This window comes from Rhincodon typus, chromosome 39 (genome assembly GCF_021869965.1).
Source record: "Rhincodon typus isolate 14 chromosome 39, sRhiTyp1.1, whole genome shotgun sequence".
NCBI lineage: Eukaryota > Metazoa > Chordata > Chondrichthyes > Orectolobiformes > Rhincodontidae > Rhincodon > Rhincodon typus.
The window spans coordinates 13,107,109-13,125,469 of record NC_063370.1 but is presented as its reverse complement, the minus strand read 5'-3'; the positions used below and the strand labels follow the sequence as shown (position 1 = coordinate 13,125,469).

The window sequence follows — 18,361 nt, the reverse complement described above, 5'->3', positions numbered from 1 at the left end:
GCAAATGGGACTAGATTAGTGTAGAATATCTGGTCAGCATGGACGAGTTGGACCAAGGGGTCTGTTTCCATGCTGTATAGCTCTTTGAATCTACAATTACTGGATTTTTACTGGTAACCTTGTACTGAATTAGGGCAATTTAATGCATTAATGTAATATTAATATCTTTATTTCTGTAACATATTAGAAGACATGCAACATTGTGTACTTGTTATTCACAGTACCACGCCTGTGTGAGAACAATGCTCTCCTGTCAAGAATTGTAATGTAAAACCCGGGGGAGAGAACACTTTCATGGAGATCTTCCAATTATCCATCTCACATTGGCAGAAGATTCACAGAGCCATGGCGAAATAGGAAGATTGTGGTCAGTGGTGTTCTCTGTAGTCTCCACAAACAAAGCACATCATCCATCTCTTAATCCTTTATCAGTATTGAAACTGCATGTAAACATCTTGTTTGTCACACCATCAATGCAGGTTTCTGACCATTAGGGGACGCTGTGCCACAAGATGCCTTATTGCCTAGGAAATTTGTTTTTCCAGCTCAATTTACTCATTTCAATCAAAAGATATTCATGTTAATTTACAACTGAAATGTAATTCTGACTTTATCCCCACCTTGGCTCCCCTTCCCCACTCTATTTGTGCACTACATTCTTCATCCCGATCAATTTTTCACTTGCTCCCAGTTTCAGGTAAAGCTGCACAAAGATGACCCTTCTTCAACCTGTGTCCTATAGTTCTGCTTTCAGCTCAAATCGGCAGCTTTAATCTGAACCGCATTTTCTTTTCAACCCATTCTCTAATCTTCTGGCCTTTCCTTAATCTTACAGCCCACACTCTGCTCTTGACTATTTCCCAACCACTCCCTGCAAAGTTTTTGCTTTTGAGCTCTTGTTAATAATTTCATTTGCTCTGAGACTTCTGTCCTTCTCTCAAATTCCTTCAGCATTGTGTATTTTTCTGCACAGTGCATCCCTTTGAAATTTCTCAGTTAATAGAATCTTATGTTTTATTACAAAATTTAACGCAAGAGTGGGGAGGTCACGCTTCAGTTATAGAGGGCACTGGTGAGATGGCATCTGCATCCTACGGAAGGATGTTAATGCATTTGAAGCATTTCAGAGAAGATTTACCAGACCAGTCCCTGGAATGAGTGGATTGCCTTGTGAGGAAAAGCTAAACAGGCTGTGCCTGTATCCTCTGGGGTTTAGAAGAGTCAGAGGTGATTGAATTGAAACAGACAAGATCCTGAGGGGAGTTGATTGGTGGTTGTGGAAAGGATGTTCCCTCTGGTGGGAGAATCTAGAACTAGGGGACACCCATTTAAAACGAAGATGAGGATACATTTTTCTTTCAGAGGGCTGTGAGTCATAAAGTCATACAGCACACAAACAGACCCTTTGGCCCAATCAGTCCATGCTGAGCATAATCCCAAACTAAACTAGTCCCACCTGCTTGGCCCATATCCCTCCAAACCTTTCCTATTTGTGTACTTATCCAAATGTCTTTTAAACATTGTAACTGTACCTGCATCCATCACTTCTTTTGACAGTTCATTCCACACACAAACCACTCTCTGTGTAAAAAAAGTTGCTCCTTACTTGTTTTTTAAACCTTTCTCCTCTCACCTGAAAACTATGTCCCCTGGTCTTGAAATCCCCCACCCTAGGGAAAAGACACCTACCATTCACCTTAACTATACCCCTTGTGATCTTATAAACCTCTATATGGTCACTCCTTAACCTCCTATGCTGCAGTGAGAAAAGTCCCACCCTATCCAGCCTCTCCTTATAACTCAAACCGTCCGTTCCCAGCAACATCCTGGAAAATCTTTTCCAAACCCTCTCCAGCTTAACAATATCCTTCCTATAGCACGGCGACCAGAACTGCACACAGTACTCCAGAAGAGGCCTCACTAACGTCCTGTACAACCTCAACATGATATCCCAACTCCTATACTCAAAGGTCTGAGCAATGAAGGCAAGCGTGCTAAATGTCTTTTTAAACACCCTTCCACAAAGAGCAGTGGATGCTAGATCTTTAAATATTATCAAGGCAGAGGTAGATAGATTCCTTGTGAGCGAGGTGGGGGGGGGGGTGAAAGATTACCGGGGGATATGCAGGAATGTCGGGTTGAGGTTAAAATCAGATTAGCCGCAATCTTACCGAACGGTGGAGCAGGTGCCTAAGGCCAAGTGGCCTAGTCTTGTTCCTTGTTCACAAGTTACATCAGGCAACATTAGAGGCCTAAAAAGCAGGATTGCATTTTGGACACAGACCACTGGGCCAGGACCTGGGACAGGGGAATTGGAGAATGCATCACGACCCAATAACTAGGTCCCAAGTGCTCTTGGAGACATGTCACGCTCAAGTTGAGGCCTAGGGTCTCAGGCTCAGAGCAGCACCGAGGCCCATGATTTCTGTCCCTTTCCTGAGCACAAGGAAGACTTGGCGGTAGGGTGGGGTGGGTGGGTGAGCGGCTGGATATTTGCACTATTTTCTTTCCTCCAGCTGTTGAGGGATTATGTTGTAACTCTGAAATAATGTATTGCAGTCGGTTCTCATTTATGAATTGGACTTCATGTTTCATTGCAGCCAAAGACACAGTTTGTGGAGATGCTAATTGTGTCTCCCTTACCATTGCTAACTGATTTGCGCACACTGAGGGTGCCATACCAGGGGTGTTAAAAAAGTCAGAGAGGGTCAAATCAGCTTGTGCTCCCCTTCCTGATTAATTGCCAGTGACTATCCTTGGTAAGTGCATGGAGTTGATTGTTTGGTGAGAACAGGACTCAAGGCAGAAAGACTCGTGATTTGCACAGAGCCAAAAAAAATCCAATGTCCTTTCAAACCAGCAAAGCGTCATCCATGTTATAATGTAAGAAAACTGTGCACAGCAAGACCCTGCAAACAGCAATGGAATCATGATGAGTTGCTGTTGGCACCAAATGAGAAGTCAATGCCACAATTAGCTGTGAGTTCACTGACTGTCGGAACAAGCTGAAAGGGCCGAAAGGCCTCGCCCTGTTTTTAATTTGCATGTAGCGTATGCCTCAACTTAATGATTATTTCAAAGTTGTCAAAGGGATGTAACGACTTTATCTTTAAACACACACTGACAAAAAGAAAAATCTCAAACATGATGTATTCTTCTGATAAAGCAAAGGAAAAGTATTTTAAAAAAACATACCAGACAGAGCATAGAGTCATAGAGTCGCAGAGCTGTACAGCATGGAAACCGACCCTTTGGTCCAACTTGTCCATGCTGACCAGATATCCTAAATCAACCTAGTACCATTTTCCAGCATTTGGCCCATATCCCTCTAACCCTTACCATTCACGTACCCATCCAGATGCCTTTTAAATGTTGTAATACTATCAGCCTCCACCACTTCCTCTGGCAGCTCATTCCATACACGCACCACCCTCTGTGTGAAAAAGTTACCCCTCAGGTCCCATGGGTGCAATTAACATTGGGCAAAGGAAACATATGAGCATACGAATGTGGAACAAGAGGAGGCCATTCAGCCCCTCGAGCCTGCTCCCCCATTCAATAAGATTGTGGCTGATCTGATTTTATCTTCAACTCTACACTCCTGCATATTCCTTGATCATCTTTCATCTCCTCAGTCGTCAGGAATCTATCTGCCTCTGCCTTCAAAATATTTAAAGATCCTGCATCCACTGCCTTGTGAGGAAGAGAATTCTAAAGACTCTCAACCCTCTGAGAGAAAAAAATGTTTCCCCGTCTCTGTTTTAAATAGGTGCCCCGTATTTTTAACCTCTGACCCCTCGTTCTAGACTCTCCCACAGGAGGGAACATCCTTTCCACACCAACCTGGTCAACTCCCCTCAGGATCTTATCTTATCAGCCTTTCCTCATAATCTGCTCATTTCAAGGATTGGTCTGGAAAACCTTCTTTGAACTTCATCCAACACATTAACATCCTTCTGTGATCAGTGCCATACACAGCACAGCAGAAGCGATCTCGCCAGCGTTGTGTGTAACTGGAGTATAACCTTGTTTTCAATTCCCCTCCCAGTAAATCAGAACATCCTATTAGTTTTCCTGATTGCTTGCTGTGCCTGCAAATTAACATTGCACAATTCATGCACTAGGACACTTTAGGGGGAGATGGTGGGCTTGTTGACTAGTAATCTAGGCCAATGCCTTGAGGCCCACAGGTTCAAATCCCACCCTTGCCATAACAGCTGTTGGAATTTCAATTCAATCAATGAAAATCTGAAACTGAAAGCTGGTCCTGGTTATACTGGCCATGACCAATTGTTCTAAAGATACCTCAGGCTCACTGCATTTCACAAGTTGCATGAATAAGCCTGACTTATTTACCTCAAACACATCCTGAATTTTCACTGTGATGTCTCCCCACTAGTGCCACCCATCCCTGTGATTTCTTCAATACTGCCAGCAAGCAGCCTTCAACTTTTCCACAAATGCAAACCTTTACATGTTGTGGAATTTTTCACGTTTTGGCTAATTTATCTTGAGTGATGCCTGTACAATTGTAGCATTGAGCTGGTATTTTGACTGCCTCTGTGGTCATCAGCTGATGCTCCTAACTCCGAGCCTGAAGTTGAACACGCAATTTAGTTTGATACATCAGTACAGTACCCTAGGAGTGCCTTATCGTCAGAGATACCTCCTTACAGGTAAAATGTTATAAATGAGGCACTGTCCATGCCTGACTAGACAATTGCTATGGATAGCTGGTAGCACCATTTAAGGAAGAATATCTGGTGGCGTTCTGTGGTTCAACACTGCTATCTCAATTAACCAACCACCAAAACCAAGCCATTGCTGTCTGTGGGATCTTGCTGTGTGTAAATTGGTTACAATTTTGTTTTAAGTCCCATGAACAGATCAAACAAAGCAAATCAAAGAGCTGAGGCAGGAATATGGCTTTTAAAGCCTTTCTGATTTCACATTTTACGAAAACAATACTGGAGCATTGGAGCTCCATCCTTTGTTGTGGATTTGCTGTCTGTTAAATTAAGCTCAAATTATACGCCAGCTCAGACCCTGTCAGTGCTGGAGTAGGCAGAAGGAACTCCTTATTGTTCATGAAGTTCATTGGTAACTCACACAGTGAGCTCCTAATCTCAAGCAGACCATCACTGGGAGCAAATTGGAAGAAAACAGGAAGAAAGGGTGACTGAAGAAGGAGGAAAACAAATTATCTAATTAAACTGCCCTGGACAGTTGAGAATATAATCCAAGAGGCTAATGCGATGCCCTTTATATCAAGTGGACTAGAGTACAAGGAGTTAGGATTTATGAGGTAACTGTACTGAACTGATAGTATTGTGTTCTAGGCACTACACTGAACAGAATTTTAGAGTATTAGAGCTGTACAGCATGGAAACAGACCTTTCGGTCCAACTCGTCCATGCTGACCAGACATCGTAAATTAATCTAGTCCCATTTGCCAGCATTTGGCCCATATAGTTTTAAACTCTTCCTATTCATATTCCTATCCAGATGTCTTTCAAATGTTGTAATTATACCAGCCTCCACCACTTCCTCTGGCAGCTCATTCCATTCACACACCACCCTCTGTGAGAAAAAGTTGCCCTTTAGGTCCCTTTTAAATCTTTCCCCTCACACCTTAAACCTATGCCCCTCTAGTTTTGGATGTGCTTACCCTGGGGAAAAAAAACCTTGGTTATTTACCCTATCCATGCCCTTCATGATTTTATAAACCTCTATAAGTCACCCCTCAGCCTCCGACGCTCCAGGCAAAATAGCCCCAGTCTATTCAGCCTCTCCCTATAGCTCAAACCCTCCAACCCTGGCAACATCCTTGTAAATCTTTTCTGAACCTTTCCAGGTTTCACAACATCCTTTCTATAGCATGGAGACCGGAATTGAACACAGTATTCCAAAAATGTTAATTAGCGAAGAATCACACAAACTAATGTTACATCTCTTTGGATCATCCTTTTAACATAGACATCGCTGCTGGGCCAGAAGTTATCACCCATTTCTAATTGCCACTTGAGAAGATGGCCATGAGGCGCATTGTGGAAAACCACAGGGCTGTTCAGGAGGGAATTCCAGGATTTTGACCCAGTGACACTGAAGGAATGGCAATATATTTCCAAGTCAGGATGGTGTGTGATTTGGAGGGGATATTGCAGGGGGTGGTGTTCCCATGTATCTGCTGCCCTTGTCCTTCTCAGGGGGTAGTGGTCATGGTCTTTAGTAATCGTTGCAGGGCTCCTTATAGACTGTACACACCACTGCCACTGGGCATTGGTAGTGGTGCCAATGTGTAAGGGGTGGTGGATGGGTTTTAAGGTGATAGATAAGGGATAATTTGGTGGAAGCTTTCAAGATTGAAGTGGACCGATCAGGTAAATTGAGAGTAACAATCAGCTGACAGGTCAAGGATGAAGGTGAAAATGCAAAATCAAGTCAGGGTTTTTTTTTCAGGGCTAAAGTTAGGAATTATTTCTGTACGCAGAGTGTTTGGAACTCACTTCATTTAACAGCAACTGATTCCTGGTCAATTGTTGAAGGTAAATGTGAGATTAATCAATTTTGGTGAAACATTGGTTTTAAGAAGGAGGTAGGCATGAGGACTTGGATCACAGATCAGCCATGATCTCATTGAATCTCAGTTCTCGAGGGGCTGAATGGCCTATTCCTGTTCCACACCCTGATGTGCAGTCTCAGAATCAAATGGACAAGTGAATTGAATTGAACTGAATGAGCTTTATATTGTCACTTGTACTCAAATGAATACAGTGAAAAGTTTATAAGTCACCGCTTACAGCACCATCTTAGGTACAAAGGTACCTGGGAACAGATTCCTTAGTAACAGATTAGTTACGGTGTAGTGGTTATGGTCTAGTGGTATTGTCGCCGGACCGTTATTCCAGAGACCCAGATAATGTTCTGGGGACCCAGGTTTGAATCCCGCGATGGCAGATTGTGGCATTTCAATTCAATAAATATCTGGAATTAAGAATCTAATGATGACTGTGAATCCATTGCCGATTGTTGGAAAAACCCATCTGGTTCACTAATGTCCTTTAGGGAAGGAAACTGCCATCCTTACCTGGTCTGGCCTACATGTGACTCCAGACTCACAGCAATGTGGTTGATTCTTAACTGCACCCTGGGTAATTAGGGATGGGTAATAAATACTGCCTGGCCAGTGATGCCCTCATCCCATGAATGAATGAAGAAAGAAAATTTACAATACTACCAACACATGGTGCCATCTTAGGTACAGAGTACCTAGGTACAATCTTTAGTTACAGCATAGAGAAATAAAGGAAAATAAAAGTTACTTTACAGCTATACATAGTATAAAAATGGGACAGAAAAAACAGAAAGCAAAGTGCCATCATGTCTGGGCGAAGTTAAAATACGATGAGAAAACTGTTAAAAGAGGGGAGTGGGAGGGAAAATGTTACTGAACAAGGTAACAATGGACTCAACTTTCAGAACGTACAAATTATTTCTTCCATGGCAGTTCAAACAAGAAACTCCTACATTTTGAATGATAAACATTTCCGAAAGGGGAAACCATGAGAAACAAATAGAGGAAGAATGTTTTCAATTCACCTACACAGTATTCACTGAATCATGTTTGCCTGTTGTGCGTTTCTGTGTTTTGCACCAACCTTTCGAGTGAGAACTGGGATTATCTGCTGCAATCTGAAGTTCACAGTATTGTCCAAATACCACAGTCAGAATTATTTCCAAATGCTCCGTTTCATAACATAACCTTCTTAAGGCAGTGGGGAAGTAAGCGAAAAACCACCACTGTGTGCCCTACACTTCTATAAATTCAATAAACAGCAGATGATCAATCTAATTAGTTTAACAAATTGACAGCGACTACAAATAAAATAATCCTGGCAAGTTGCCGTACTGTCAACTCTTAAAACATACTGATGGGTCCACATAAAGGGGGTTAAGAAGGCATTTAGCACGCTTGCTTTCATTGCTCAGACCTTTTGAGTATTGGGGTTGGGATGTCATGTTGAGCTTGTACAAAACAATGGTGAGACCTTTTCTTGAATACTGTGTGCAGTTCTGGTTGCCCTGCTACAGAAAGGATATTACTAAATTGGAAAGCATTCAGAAAAGATTCACCAGGATGTTGCTGGGAATGGAGAGTTTGAGTGACAAAGATAGGCTGGGACTTTCTCACTGGAACATAGGAGGTTGAGGACCATATAGAGGCTTATAAAATCATTAGGGGAATAGATAAGGTGAATAGTAAGGGTCTTTTCCCTAGGGTGGGGGAGTTCAAAACTAGGGGGCATCTTTTTAAGGTGAGAGGAGAAAGATTTAAAAAGGACATGAGGGACAACTTTTTTACACACTGCGTGGTTTGTATATGGAATGAACTGCCAAAGGAAAGTGGTTGCAGGTACAATTAAAACATTTAAAAGACATTTGGATAAGTATATGAGTAGGAAAGGTTTGGAGGGATATGGGCCAGGAGCAGGCAGGTGGTACTAGTTTAGTTTGGTTTGGGAAACTTGATTGGCATGGACTGGTTGGACCGAAGGGTCTGTTTCCGCACTGTATGACTCGAGAACTCTATAAAATGAATCTGGTCCCTTGACTCAAATATAAAGGAATCTGTTTTGCATTCCCAGCATTTTTTGTACTTACATCAAATTCCTGGGAATTCGTGATTCAATTTTTATTTTGTTTTATTTTAAGAAGCAATTGACCTGGAATAGAATCAGCTCACCCACAATTTTTAATCAGGAGCTGTCTGGCCTGTGTAATAGGGACCTGGTATTGTAGAGGGATAAACACTTGAGTGGTAATCTAACCCCTGTCCTAGGGACAAGGGTTCAAACCCCACCATCACAAACTGTGAAATTTGACTTTCATGAAGGAAATCTGGAGTTGAAAGCTAGCCTAATAGCGACGGTGTTTCATGTATCATCATTTCACAAAAAAATGGAACCCCACTGGTTCACTGTAGCCCTTTAGAGAAGGAAATCTGCCATCCTTACCCACTCTGGCTTATATGTGACTCCAGACCCACAACAGTTAACTGGGAATGAAGGGTTATTAGGTAGGTGAGAATGTGGAATTCAGAACGCTAACAGATCAGCCACGATCTTATTGAATGGCAGAGCAGGCTCGAGGGGCTGAATGGCCTACTACTGCACTAATTCATATGAAACATAGAACAGAATAAAAAAATTGAATGCTTTTCTGTCTCTTATTAGCATATAAGCTATGATTCACCTTAACGGACATTGCTTATGAAGCTCAGTGTAAGTTATGATTTATCATAGCCCCTTTGGGGGCACTAGTGTGAGTGAGGAGGCATTGCCTATTTAAGATGGAGGGTGTGAATGGCATTCTCATTGAGTGCAACATTCAAATTTCAAATTCAATTTGCCTTTCCAGAAAATCCTCCCAGCGCCATCAGGCGATCGCCTGCACAGTAAGATTTGCTCTCAGTTTAACACGTCTGCCTCAGAACTCCGAGAATGCAGTCCTTTCCTTTCAATTTATCCTTGCGTAGGATGTAGGCGTCACTGACAAGGCCAGTATTCATTATCCATCCCTAATTTCCCTTGAACTGCATGACTGACGACACCAGAATGATTGAGAGCAGTTAGGAGTCAGCCACATCGCTATGGGTTGGAAGTCATGGTGTAGGCCCGAACGGGGTACGGATGGCAGATTTCCTTCCCTAAAGAACATTAGTGACCCAGATAGGTGTTTACAACAATCAATGATAGCTCCAAGGTCACCATCCTAGAAACTGGCCTCCAATTCCAGATTCTATTGATTAATTTAATTTGAATCCTACCAATTGCCCTGGTAGGTTTCGAAACCAGATCCCCAGAGCATTCGTGTGGCCCTCTCTGGAATGTGTCTTTGCAGAGGAAGTCTGGGCAGGGATACAGTGGTTTCTGTCGAGGTTTGTCCCAAGCAGCTCCATGACACAGGACTCTGTGCTCTATGCTCTGTTCCCCAGGATGCACGCCGAGACAAACATGGCCTGGAGGACCATCAACTCGGTGAAAGACACTTTTTGTTCTGCCCGAAACTTGTTGGTCTTCCAGAACAAGGAGTTGACCCTGACCCGGTGTTGCAGACTGGCACATTCCAAGTTCCAGGACTACATGCACCAAAGCTTGCAGCAGCTGCCAAGGTGCAATGAGGAAAGACCTCTGTCTGAGGTCCTTCTGCTAAAGTACAATGGGGGTCCGTTCAGTTATTGGACACCCCAGCACTTAAATACATGTAAATAAAATCCTGTATATTTAAGAAATGCCTAGGGCTTTTGTTTGTTCTGCAAGGAAAGATTGTACAGAAGTGAACTCCTTTAGTGATTATGTATGTATATAAAGATTTTTTTTTCAGAAATAAAGTAGATATTTGAAATAAAAAAAATTAGCCAGGCCTTCTCTGCTAGTGATATCTCCCCTTGAATGATCCCAGCAGTGTACTGGAGAATTATTCATTTTAGAGGGCAGCAATAGGGCATTCCCCTTTTAATTAGTCATTGGCTCGCTGTTTTTCCGCTCTGGGGAAATTACACACTGTTTCTACCTGATGTGACGTACAGAGGGTTTAAAACATTCGCGCTGTTCCCTTTTCCACTTGCAAGAAACGAGCTCTTTCTCAGCCTCTTAACCATCTCCATCGCTGCTGTTCTGGTGGTGAGAGAATTTACAAACAGCATTGGAAATTACTTAAACAATTGCAAGATATTCCTACAATGGGAACACTGGGGTATAAACATGGATCCTTTCACTTTCAATCAATAAAAATCTTGAGTTAAGTTTGGATTAAGATTCTTATAGAGTCATACAGCATGGAAACAGACCCTTCGGTCCCACCAGTCCATACTGAACATTATTCCAAACTAAATAAAAAGCGAAAGAACTGTGGATACTGTAAATCAGGAACAAAAACAGAAGTTGCTGGAAAAGCTCAGCAGGTCTGGCAGCATCTGGCAAAAATCAGAGTTAATGTTTCGGGTCCGGTGACCCTTCCTCAGAACTGTGAGGACAGAACACTCCATTCTGAGGAAGGGTTACCAGACCCGAAATGTTAACTCTAATTTTTTTCTTCGCAGATGCTGCCAGACCTGCTGAGCTTTTCCAGCAACTTTGTTTTTGTTCCATTATTCCAAGCTAAACTAGTCCCACCTATCCATATCCCTCCAAACCTTTCATGCACTTATCCAAATGTCTTATAAACATTGCAATTGTATCCACATCCACCAGTTCCTCAGGATGTTCATTCCAAATGTGAACCATCCTCTGTGTAAAACATTTGCCTTCATGGCTTTTTTAAATCTCTCTCCTCTCACCTTGAAAATATGCCCCATAGTCTTGAAATCCCCCATCCTAGGGAAAAGACACCTACCAGTAACCTATTTATACCCCTCATGATTTTATAAACCTCTATAAGGTCACCTGTCAACCTCCTACGCTCCAGTGGAGAAAGTCCCAGCCTATCCAGCCTTTCTTTATAACTCAAACCTTCCATACCCAGCAACATTCTGTTAAATTTCTTTTGAAACCTCTCCAGCTTAATAATATCTTTCCTATAATAGGGTAACCAGAACTGGACAGAGTGCTCCAGAAAAGGCCTCATCAACGTCCTGTACAATCTCAACATTCCAACTCCTATACTCAAATGTCTGTGCAATGAAGGCAAGTGAACACTTTCTTAATGACCTGGTGACACAAACTTCAAAGAATTATGTACTTACTTCCCTCCAATCTTGGGTTTTGAAAACTCTGATCTGAATCTACTTTAACACAGTGGTTAGGGTAACAATGATATGAATATATGACCAAGGAGTGAGAGTAGGTTATTCAGCCCCTCAGCCATTCAATAGATCATGAAATCCCCACAGTATGGGAGCAGGCCATTCAGCCTGTTGAGTCCACCCTGACTGTCTGAAGAACATCCCACCCAGACCTGCCCTGACCCCACAATTCCTATGGCTAATCCACCTAACATCCCTGTACGCTTTGGACAATTTCCCACAGCCAATCCACCCTAACCTGCACATCTTTGGACTGTGGGAGGAAACCAGAGCACCTGAAGGAAACCCACGCAGACATGGGGAGAACATGCAAACTCCACACGGACAGTTGCCTGATGGTGGGATCGAACCCAGGTCCCTGGTGCTGTGAGGCAGCAGTGCTAACCAGTGAGCCACCATAACACTCCATTTTTCAAGCACATTGATCTGATTGTCACCTCAAATCCATATTGCTCCTCAATAACCTTTCAATCCCCTTTCACCCAACAAGAATCTGCCTTAAAAATACTCAAAGACTCCGCTCCCACCATCTTTTCAGGAAATGGGTTCCAAAAGCTCAGGACCATCTGCAAGAATTTTGTGTGCCTTCCCTCTGTTTTAAACAGACAGTCCTTTATTCTTAAACTGCAACTGACACTCTAGTTCTCACTGCACCCAGAAAAAGATGCGTGCTCTCCGCATTATCCCGTCAAGATCTCGCAGGATCTTACATATCACCTTTATAGATCATAGTATATTCTTCCATGCAATATACTTTGCACAATGCCCTGCGCCTCCCCTTTCCCACCACCTCCATTCTCATGTCATGTGCTGAATATCATTAATTCCTGCCTGTATTTACATGTGCTGGATTCAGTTTCTTGAATGTAAGTCAGAATGACCAAGTCATTTTCTTTATTTAAGCTGCTTTATTCCACAGTAAAGTAAGAAAACAACATCATCTCAACCGACATCTCAAACAGCCCCTTAAGCAACAAACATAAACCTCTCCCAAATGCACCATTCAAAGCTTCTCCTGTGACAAGGCTGCCCAACAGTGTTCAGCAGTACTATGTTCAAATATGACAAGATCTGGACAATACCTAGGCTTGGGCTAACAATTTGCAAGTGACATTCATGCCACACAAATGCCAGGCTATGACCATCTCCAGTAAGAGACAATCAAATTTCAAAACAAACCAAATCAAATCTAACCCCTTGACATTCGATGGTGTTACCATCACTGAATCCCTCACTATCAACATCCTTGGGGTTACCATTGACCAGAAAATCAACTGGACTTACCACAAAAACACAGTGGCTGTAAGAGCAGGCCAGAGGCTGGGAATCCTGCAGCGAGTAACTCCCCTCCTGACTCCCCAAAGTCTGTCCACCACCTACAAGGCACAAGTCAGGAGTGTGATGGAATACTCCCCACTTGCCCTGGATGTGTGGAGCTCCAACAACACTCAAGAAGTTCGACACCATCCAGGACAAAGCAGCCCCTGCTTGATTGGCACCACATCCACAAACATCCCACTCCCTCCACCACCGACGCTCAGTAACAGCAGTGTGTACCATCTACAAGGTGAACTGCAGCAACTCTCCAGAGATACTTCCAAACACTTGACCACGTCCATCTAGGACAAGGGCAGCAGATACATGGGGACACCACCCCCTGCAAGTTCCCCTCCAAACCACTCACCATCCTGACTTGGAAATAAAGCACCGTTCCTTCAGTGTTGCTGGGTCAAAATCCTGGAATTCCCTCCCTCAGGGCAGCACAGTGACTCGATGGTTAGTACTGTTGCCTCACGGCGCCAGAGACCTGGATTCAATCCCAACCTCAGGTGACTTCTTGTGTGGAGTTTGCATATTCTCCCCATATCTGCGTGGGTTTCCTCTGGGTGTTCCGGTTTCCTCCCACAGTCCAAAGATGTGCAGGTTAGGTGGATTGGCCATGCTAAATTGTCCGCAGTGTTCGGGGATGTGTAGATTAGGTGGGTTATAGAGGGATGGGTCTGGGTGGGATGCTCCAAGGGTCAGTGTGGACTTGTTGGGCAGAAGGGCCTGTTTCCACACTGTAGGGGTTCTATGATTCTATGAGAACATGGACTGCAGAGGTTCAAGAAGGCAGCTCACCCCCATCTTCTCAAGGGGTAACTAGGGACGGGCAAAAAATGTTGGCCAGCCAGCGACGCACACATTGCATGAGTGAATTTAAAGAAGTGGTACCAATTAGAATTGGAAAGTCTTTGGATGACTGAAGTGTGCATTCAGAATTGGTGGGGACGGGATTAGAGACAATGGTTTTTGCAACGTTCTGGTCTGTGAGGTGCAGAGAGTGAACTTTTTAGCTGTTTATCATACATTTATAGAAATACAGATAATTGGAGTAGGCCATTCAGCCCTTCAAACCTGCTCCAACATTCAATTGGATCATGGCTGATCAACTAATGCAGTCCCCATTTTCTCCCCATACCCTTTGATCCTTTTATGCCTAAAAGACTATGTCTGTCTTGAAAAAATTCAATGTTTAGGCCACAACAAATTTTTGTGGCAGAGAATACCACAGGCTCACTATTCTTGGGTGAAGACATTTTTTCTGCATCTCAGTCCTAAACACCTACCCTGTATCCTTAGACTGTGACCCCCTGGTTCTAGACTTCCTGGTCATTGCGAACATCCTTCCTGCATTTACTCTGTCCAGTTTTGTTAGAATTGTATAGGTTTCTATAAGAATCCCTCCTCATTCATGATATGTAAGGCATTAGCTCTGCCCTTAGTCTCAGGTTGGAGATCCTGATCCACTCAATGCAAGGAAAATTGAACTTGGGCGCCAGGATCTCAAACCTGAGACTAAAGTTTTGGGTTTTTTTTGGAGTAGCAGTAATCTCCATGTACCTAAAGCATCAGAGATATGGACAACAGGAAACTTCAGGCACTGGAGAAGCACATCAATTGGTGATCATGAGATCCTCCAAATCTGGGAGCCAGAAGGGTGATCTGACAGCAGTGACCTCACCGAAGCCAAAACACCCAGGATCAGGGCTCTAGTCACGCTGAGTGTGTCTTGCCATCCTTACTTCTCACCTCCACTGCTCCACCCAGATCTCGGTCCCAGCAACAGATACAACAAGGATATTGGTAACAGTTTCGGAAGGCCCTTCACCCAGCCCGGACCCCTCACGAGAGATCCTGGCTTGTGCCTGACCCAAATGGAGAAAGTCATGGAGTCATACAACAGAAAAAGGCTCTTCATCCCATCCAGTCTACGCCAGTTAAAAACAAGAAGCTGACAAATGCCAGGCAATAACCCTCTCCAATAAGGGACAATCAAATTTCAAATCAAATCAAATCAGCTCCATCCCCCACCCCTTGACATTCAATGGCGTATGTAACCATTCTAGTCCCATTTCCCAGCACTTGGCCCATAGCCTTGTAGGCCTTGGCATTGCAAGTGCACATTAAATACGTGTTAAACATTATGAATGTTTCTGCCTCTCCCACCCTTACAGTGAGTTCCAGATACTTTCTTCACATCTTCTCTAAATCTTTTGCTCCTTACCTTAAATCAATGACCCACATCCCCAGTGCCAGTCATTGACACCCTCCAACAAGAGAAGTCTTCTTTCCCGTTTACCCTGTCTATGCCCCTCAAGAAGGACAGTGAGTGCGTTGAGAGAGTTGAGTCAATAAGAGGGAGAGCATAGCACCCCCTCCTACATCCCCCACCCACCCAACCTTTCAAATGACACTTGCCCAGGTGAGTCAGAGCTGGCATGGGTTGAGGAGGTGGTAGGGGGGGCAGAAAACTGATCACTGATTTATTTTTATTCATTCGTGGGAAGTAGGTATTGCTGCCTGGGACATCATTCATTGCTCATCGCTAGTTACAGAGTAATAGAGTTGTACAGCACAGAAACAGACGCTTCAGTCCAACTTGTCTGTGCCAACCAGATATCCCAAATTAATCTAGATCCAGTTGCCAGCATTCCCTCTAAATCTTTTGCATTCATGTACCCAACCAGATGCCTTTTAAATGTTGTAATTGTACCAGCCTCCACCACCTCCTCTGGCAGCTCGTTCTATACACGCACCACCTCTGTTTGGAAAAAGTTGCCCTTTGGGTCCCTTTTAAATCTTTCCCCTCTCACCTTAAACCTATACCCTCTAGTTTTAGACTCCCCTACCCTGGGGAAAAGACCTTGGCTATTTACCCTATCCATGCTCCTCATGATTTTGTGAATCTCTATAAGGTCACCCCTCAGCCTCCAATGCTCCAGGGAATATAGCCCCAGCCTATTCAGTCTCTCCCTATAGCTCCATCCCTCCACCCCTGGCATCATCCTTGTCAATCTTTTCTGCATCCTTTCAAGTTTAACAACATCATTCCTATGGCAGGGAGACCAGAATCGAACAGAGAATTCCAAAAGAGGCTCCACCAATGTCTTGCACAGCTGCAACATGACCTCCCAACTCCTATACTCAATGCACTGACCAATAAAGGCAAGCGTACCAAACACCTTATTCACTATCCTGTCTACCTGTGACTCCACTTTCAAAGAACTATGAACCTGCGCTCCAACATCTGTTTGTCCGGCAACACTCCCCAAGACGTTACCATTAAGTGTATAAGTCCTGCCCTGATTTGTCTTTCCTAAATGCAGCATCTCGCATTTACCTAAATTAAACTCCATCTGCTACTCCTCAGCCCATTGGCCCATCTGATCAAGATCCTGTTGTACTCTGAGGTAACCTTCTTCACTGTCCACTATGCCACCAATTTATGCCATCATCTGCAAACTTACTAACCATACCCCTATATTCACATCCAAATCATTTATAGAAATGACAAAATGCAGTGGACCCAGCACCGATCCTTGTGGCACACCGTTAGTCACAGTCCAAAAAGCAACCCTCGACCATCAGCTTTCTTTGAGCCAGTTTTGTATGTAAATGGTTAGTTCTCCCTGTATTCCATGCGATCCGACCCTACTAACCGCACTACCATGTGGAACCTTGCCGAATGCCTTACTGAAGTCCACATAGACAACGTCTACCTGTGACTCCACCTTCAAGGTACTATGAACCTGCACCTAGAGAACCCATCATTCCAGAAACTATCCACCTGGATCCTGTGGGACTGTCTAAGAGATATACAGTGTGGAGAGGGCAGGGGAGAAAGGAGAGAAGGTAGGGAGGGGGAGGCGATCAGACTGTTTAAAATTGGGACAAGTAAGCAGCTGTGAAAGTCAAGGAGTGAGAGAGAAATGGAAAGTGAGAAGGACAGGAGTAAGTTGAGAGAGAGAGAAAGGGAGAACCGACTGAACGATCCAGGGACACGGAGTTCAGAGCATAAACCCCTGTTTTAACTGTAAATCTCTTGCCAGCTCTACCTGGGGAACTGCTTAGGGGTCGGCGATGGGGTGTCTGTACAAACTGTCACAAACTCTCTGTCTCTGAAGAAGGTGCACAGAAACTGCAGATTTTTCGGGTTGGGGGGTGGGTGGTCGCATACTTGCTCATCCTTAAACAGGAGATGAGAGAGGATTTCGGCGAGAAAGAAAAACACAACAGGAACGGCCAAAAAGAAACGGACTCAAGATATCCTGTTCTGTGTTCCTTCGATGAGCGGAGAAAAAAGTTTGAGGAAGACACACAACACCAGAAAGTAACCTCTTTGACAAGCCCAACATTAAATACAGCCCATTTGGAAAATATATACTGCTACAATGAAAAAAAAATTCAAGTGTGGCATGATAACAGATTTGGCATCTGCTCACAAAAAGCAAGATGTTTTATTTTTATAAGATATTTGCAGTAAACAGTGAAATAATGATTAGCAAAGTAAATATTTTGATAAATACACGTTACTATTTTGAGCTGTCGTCCAGCATTTGCTACGTTCCTTAAAACCAAACGGAGTGTTAATTATAGGAGAGGAGGGAATGTTTATTTTTTCCAGTTAAAACAAGACATTATTTTCAGATCTCACCTGTAGTTCACCGGGACACAGCCCCACAGATGTATGCCTGTAATTCAAGGTGGGAATGCCAGACTTGTATGGATCCCGTACTGAGAGAGAGAGAGAGTATGTGTGTGTCTTCTGTGTGAATCAACAATCCTTAAAGCCAACCAGTCCCTCTCCCTCCCCTTCTCAGTGTCCGGTTTCACCTCCCACTTCCCAGACAGTGCTGAGCTCCTGCCTTTACTTTCACCTGTGACTCTCTGAACCTCACCAGCACTCAAGGCTCACCTATTCCCACTATCCACCACCACCCCCCACCAACACCCCCCAAAATTAAAACTAACTCGGGCAAACGCCAGGAGACTGCTCAGATCCGCCCGCAACCTTTTCTCCCCCCAGCCCCCGCTCGTCTCGATTCAATGACGAGGTCGCTCCTGTTGGAACTCAGTTTACCCCAGTGAAGTCTAAAGATTGCAACTTGACCGTCTCATTCAGTGGAGATTTTAAACTGCAGCTCACAATGTCCAGCAGATATGTACAGGTCACACACACACACAGAGGACCGTTCGGCCCCTCTGGTCTGTGCTAGCCTGTATGATCCACACCAG

At 43.8% G+C, this 18,361-nt stretch overlaps 1 protein-coding gene across 5 annotated transcripts in view; it reads right to left on the bottom strand.

Moving 5' to 3' along the window:
* Positions 1–17,965, bottom strand: part of LOC109932969 (gremlin-1-like) — a 106,278-nt gene extending 88,313 nt beyond the window's left edge. For 2 of the 5 annotated variants that reach the window (XM_048618411.1, XM_048618413.1), the window contains exon 1: positions 17,781–17,964. Coding sequence is in view for 2 of the 5 variants with exons in the window: in XM_048618409.1 (XP_048474366.1) it covers positions 10,573–10,666 (94 nt within the window). In the remaining 3 variants the exon portion in view is untranslated. Of the gene's footprint in view, positions 1–10,572; positions 10,677–17,780 lie in introns of those variants that run through there. The other 3 variants (XM_048618409.1, XM_048618410.1, XM_048618412.1) reach the window with 3 other exon arrangements.
* Between the last annotated feature and the right edge of the window lie 396 nt (positions 17,966–18,361).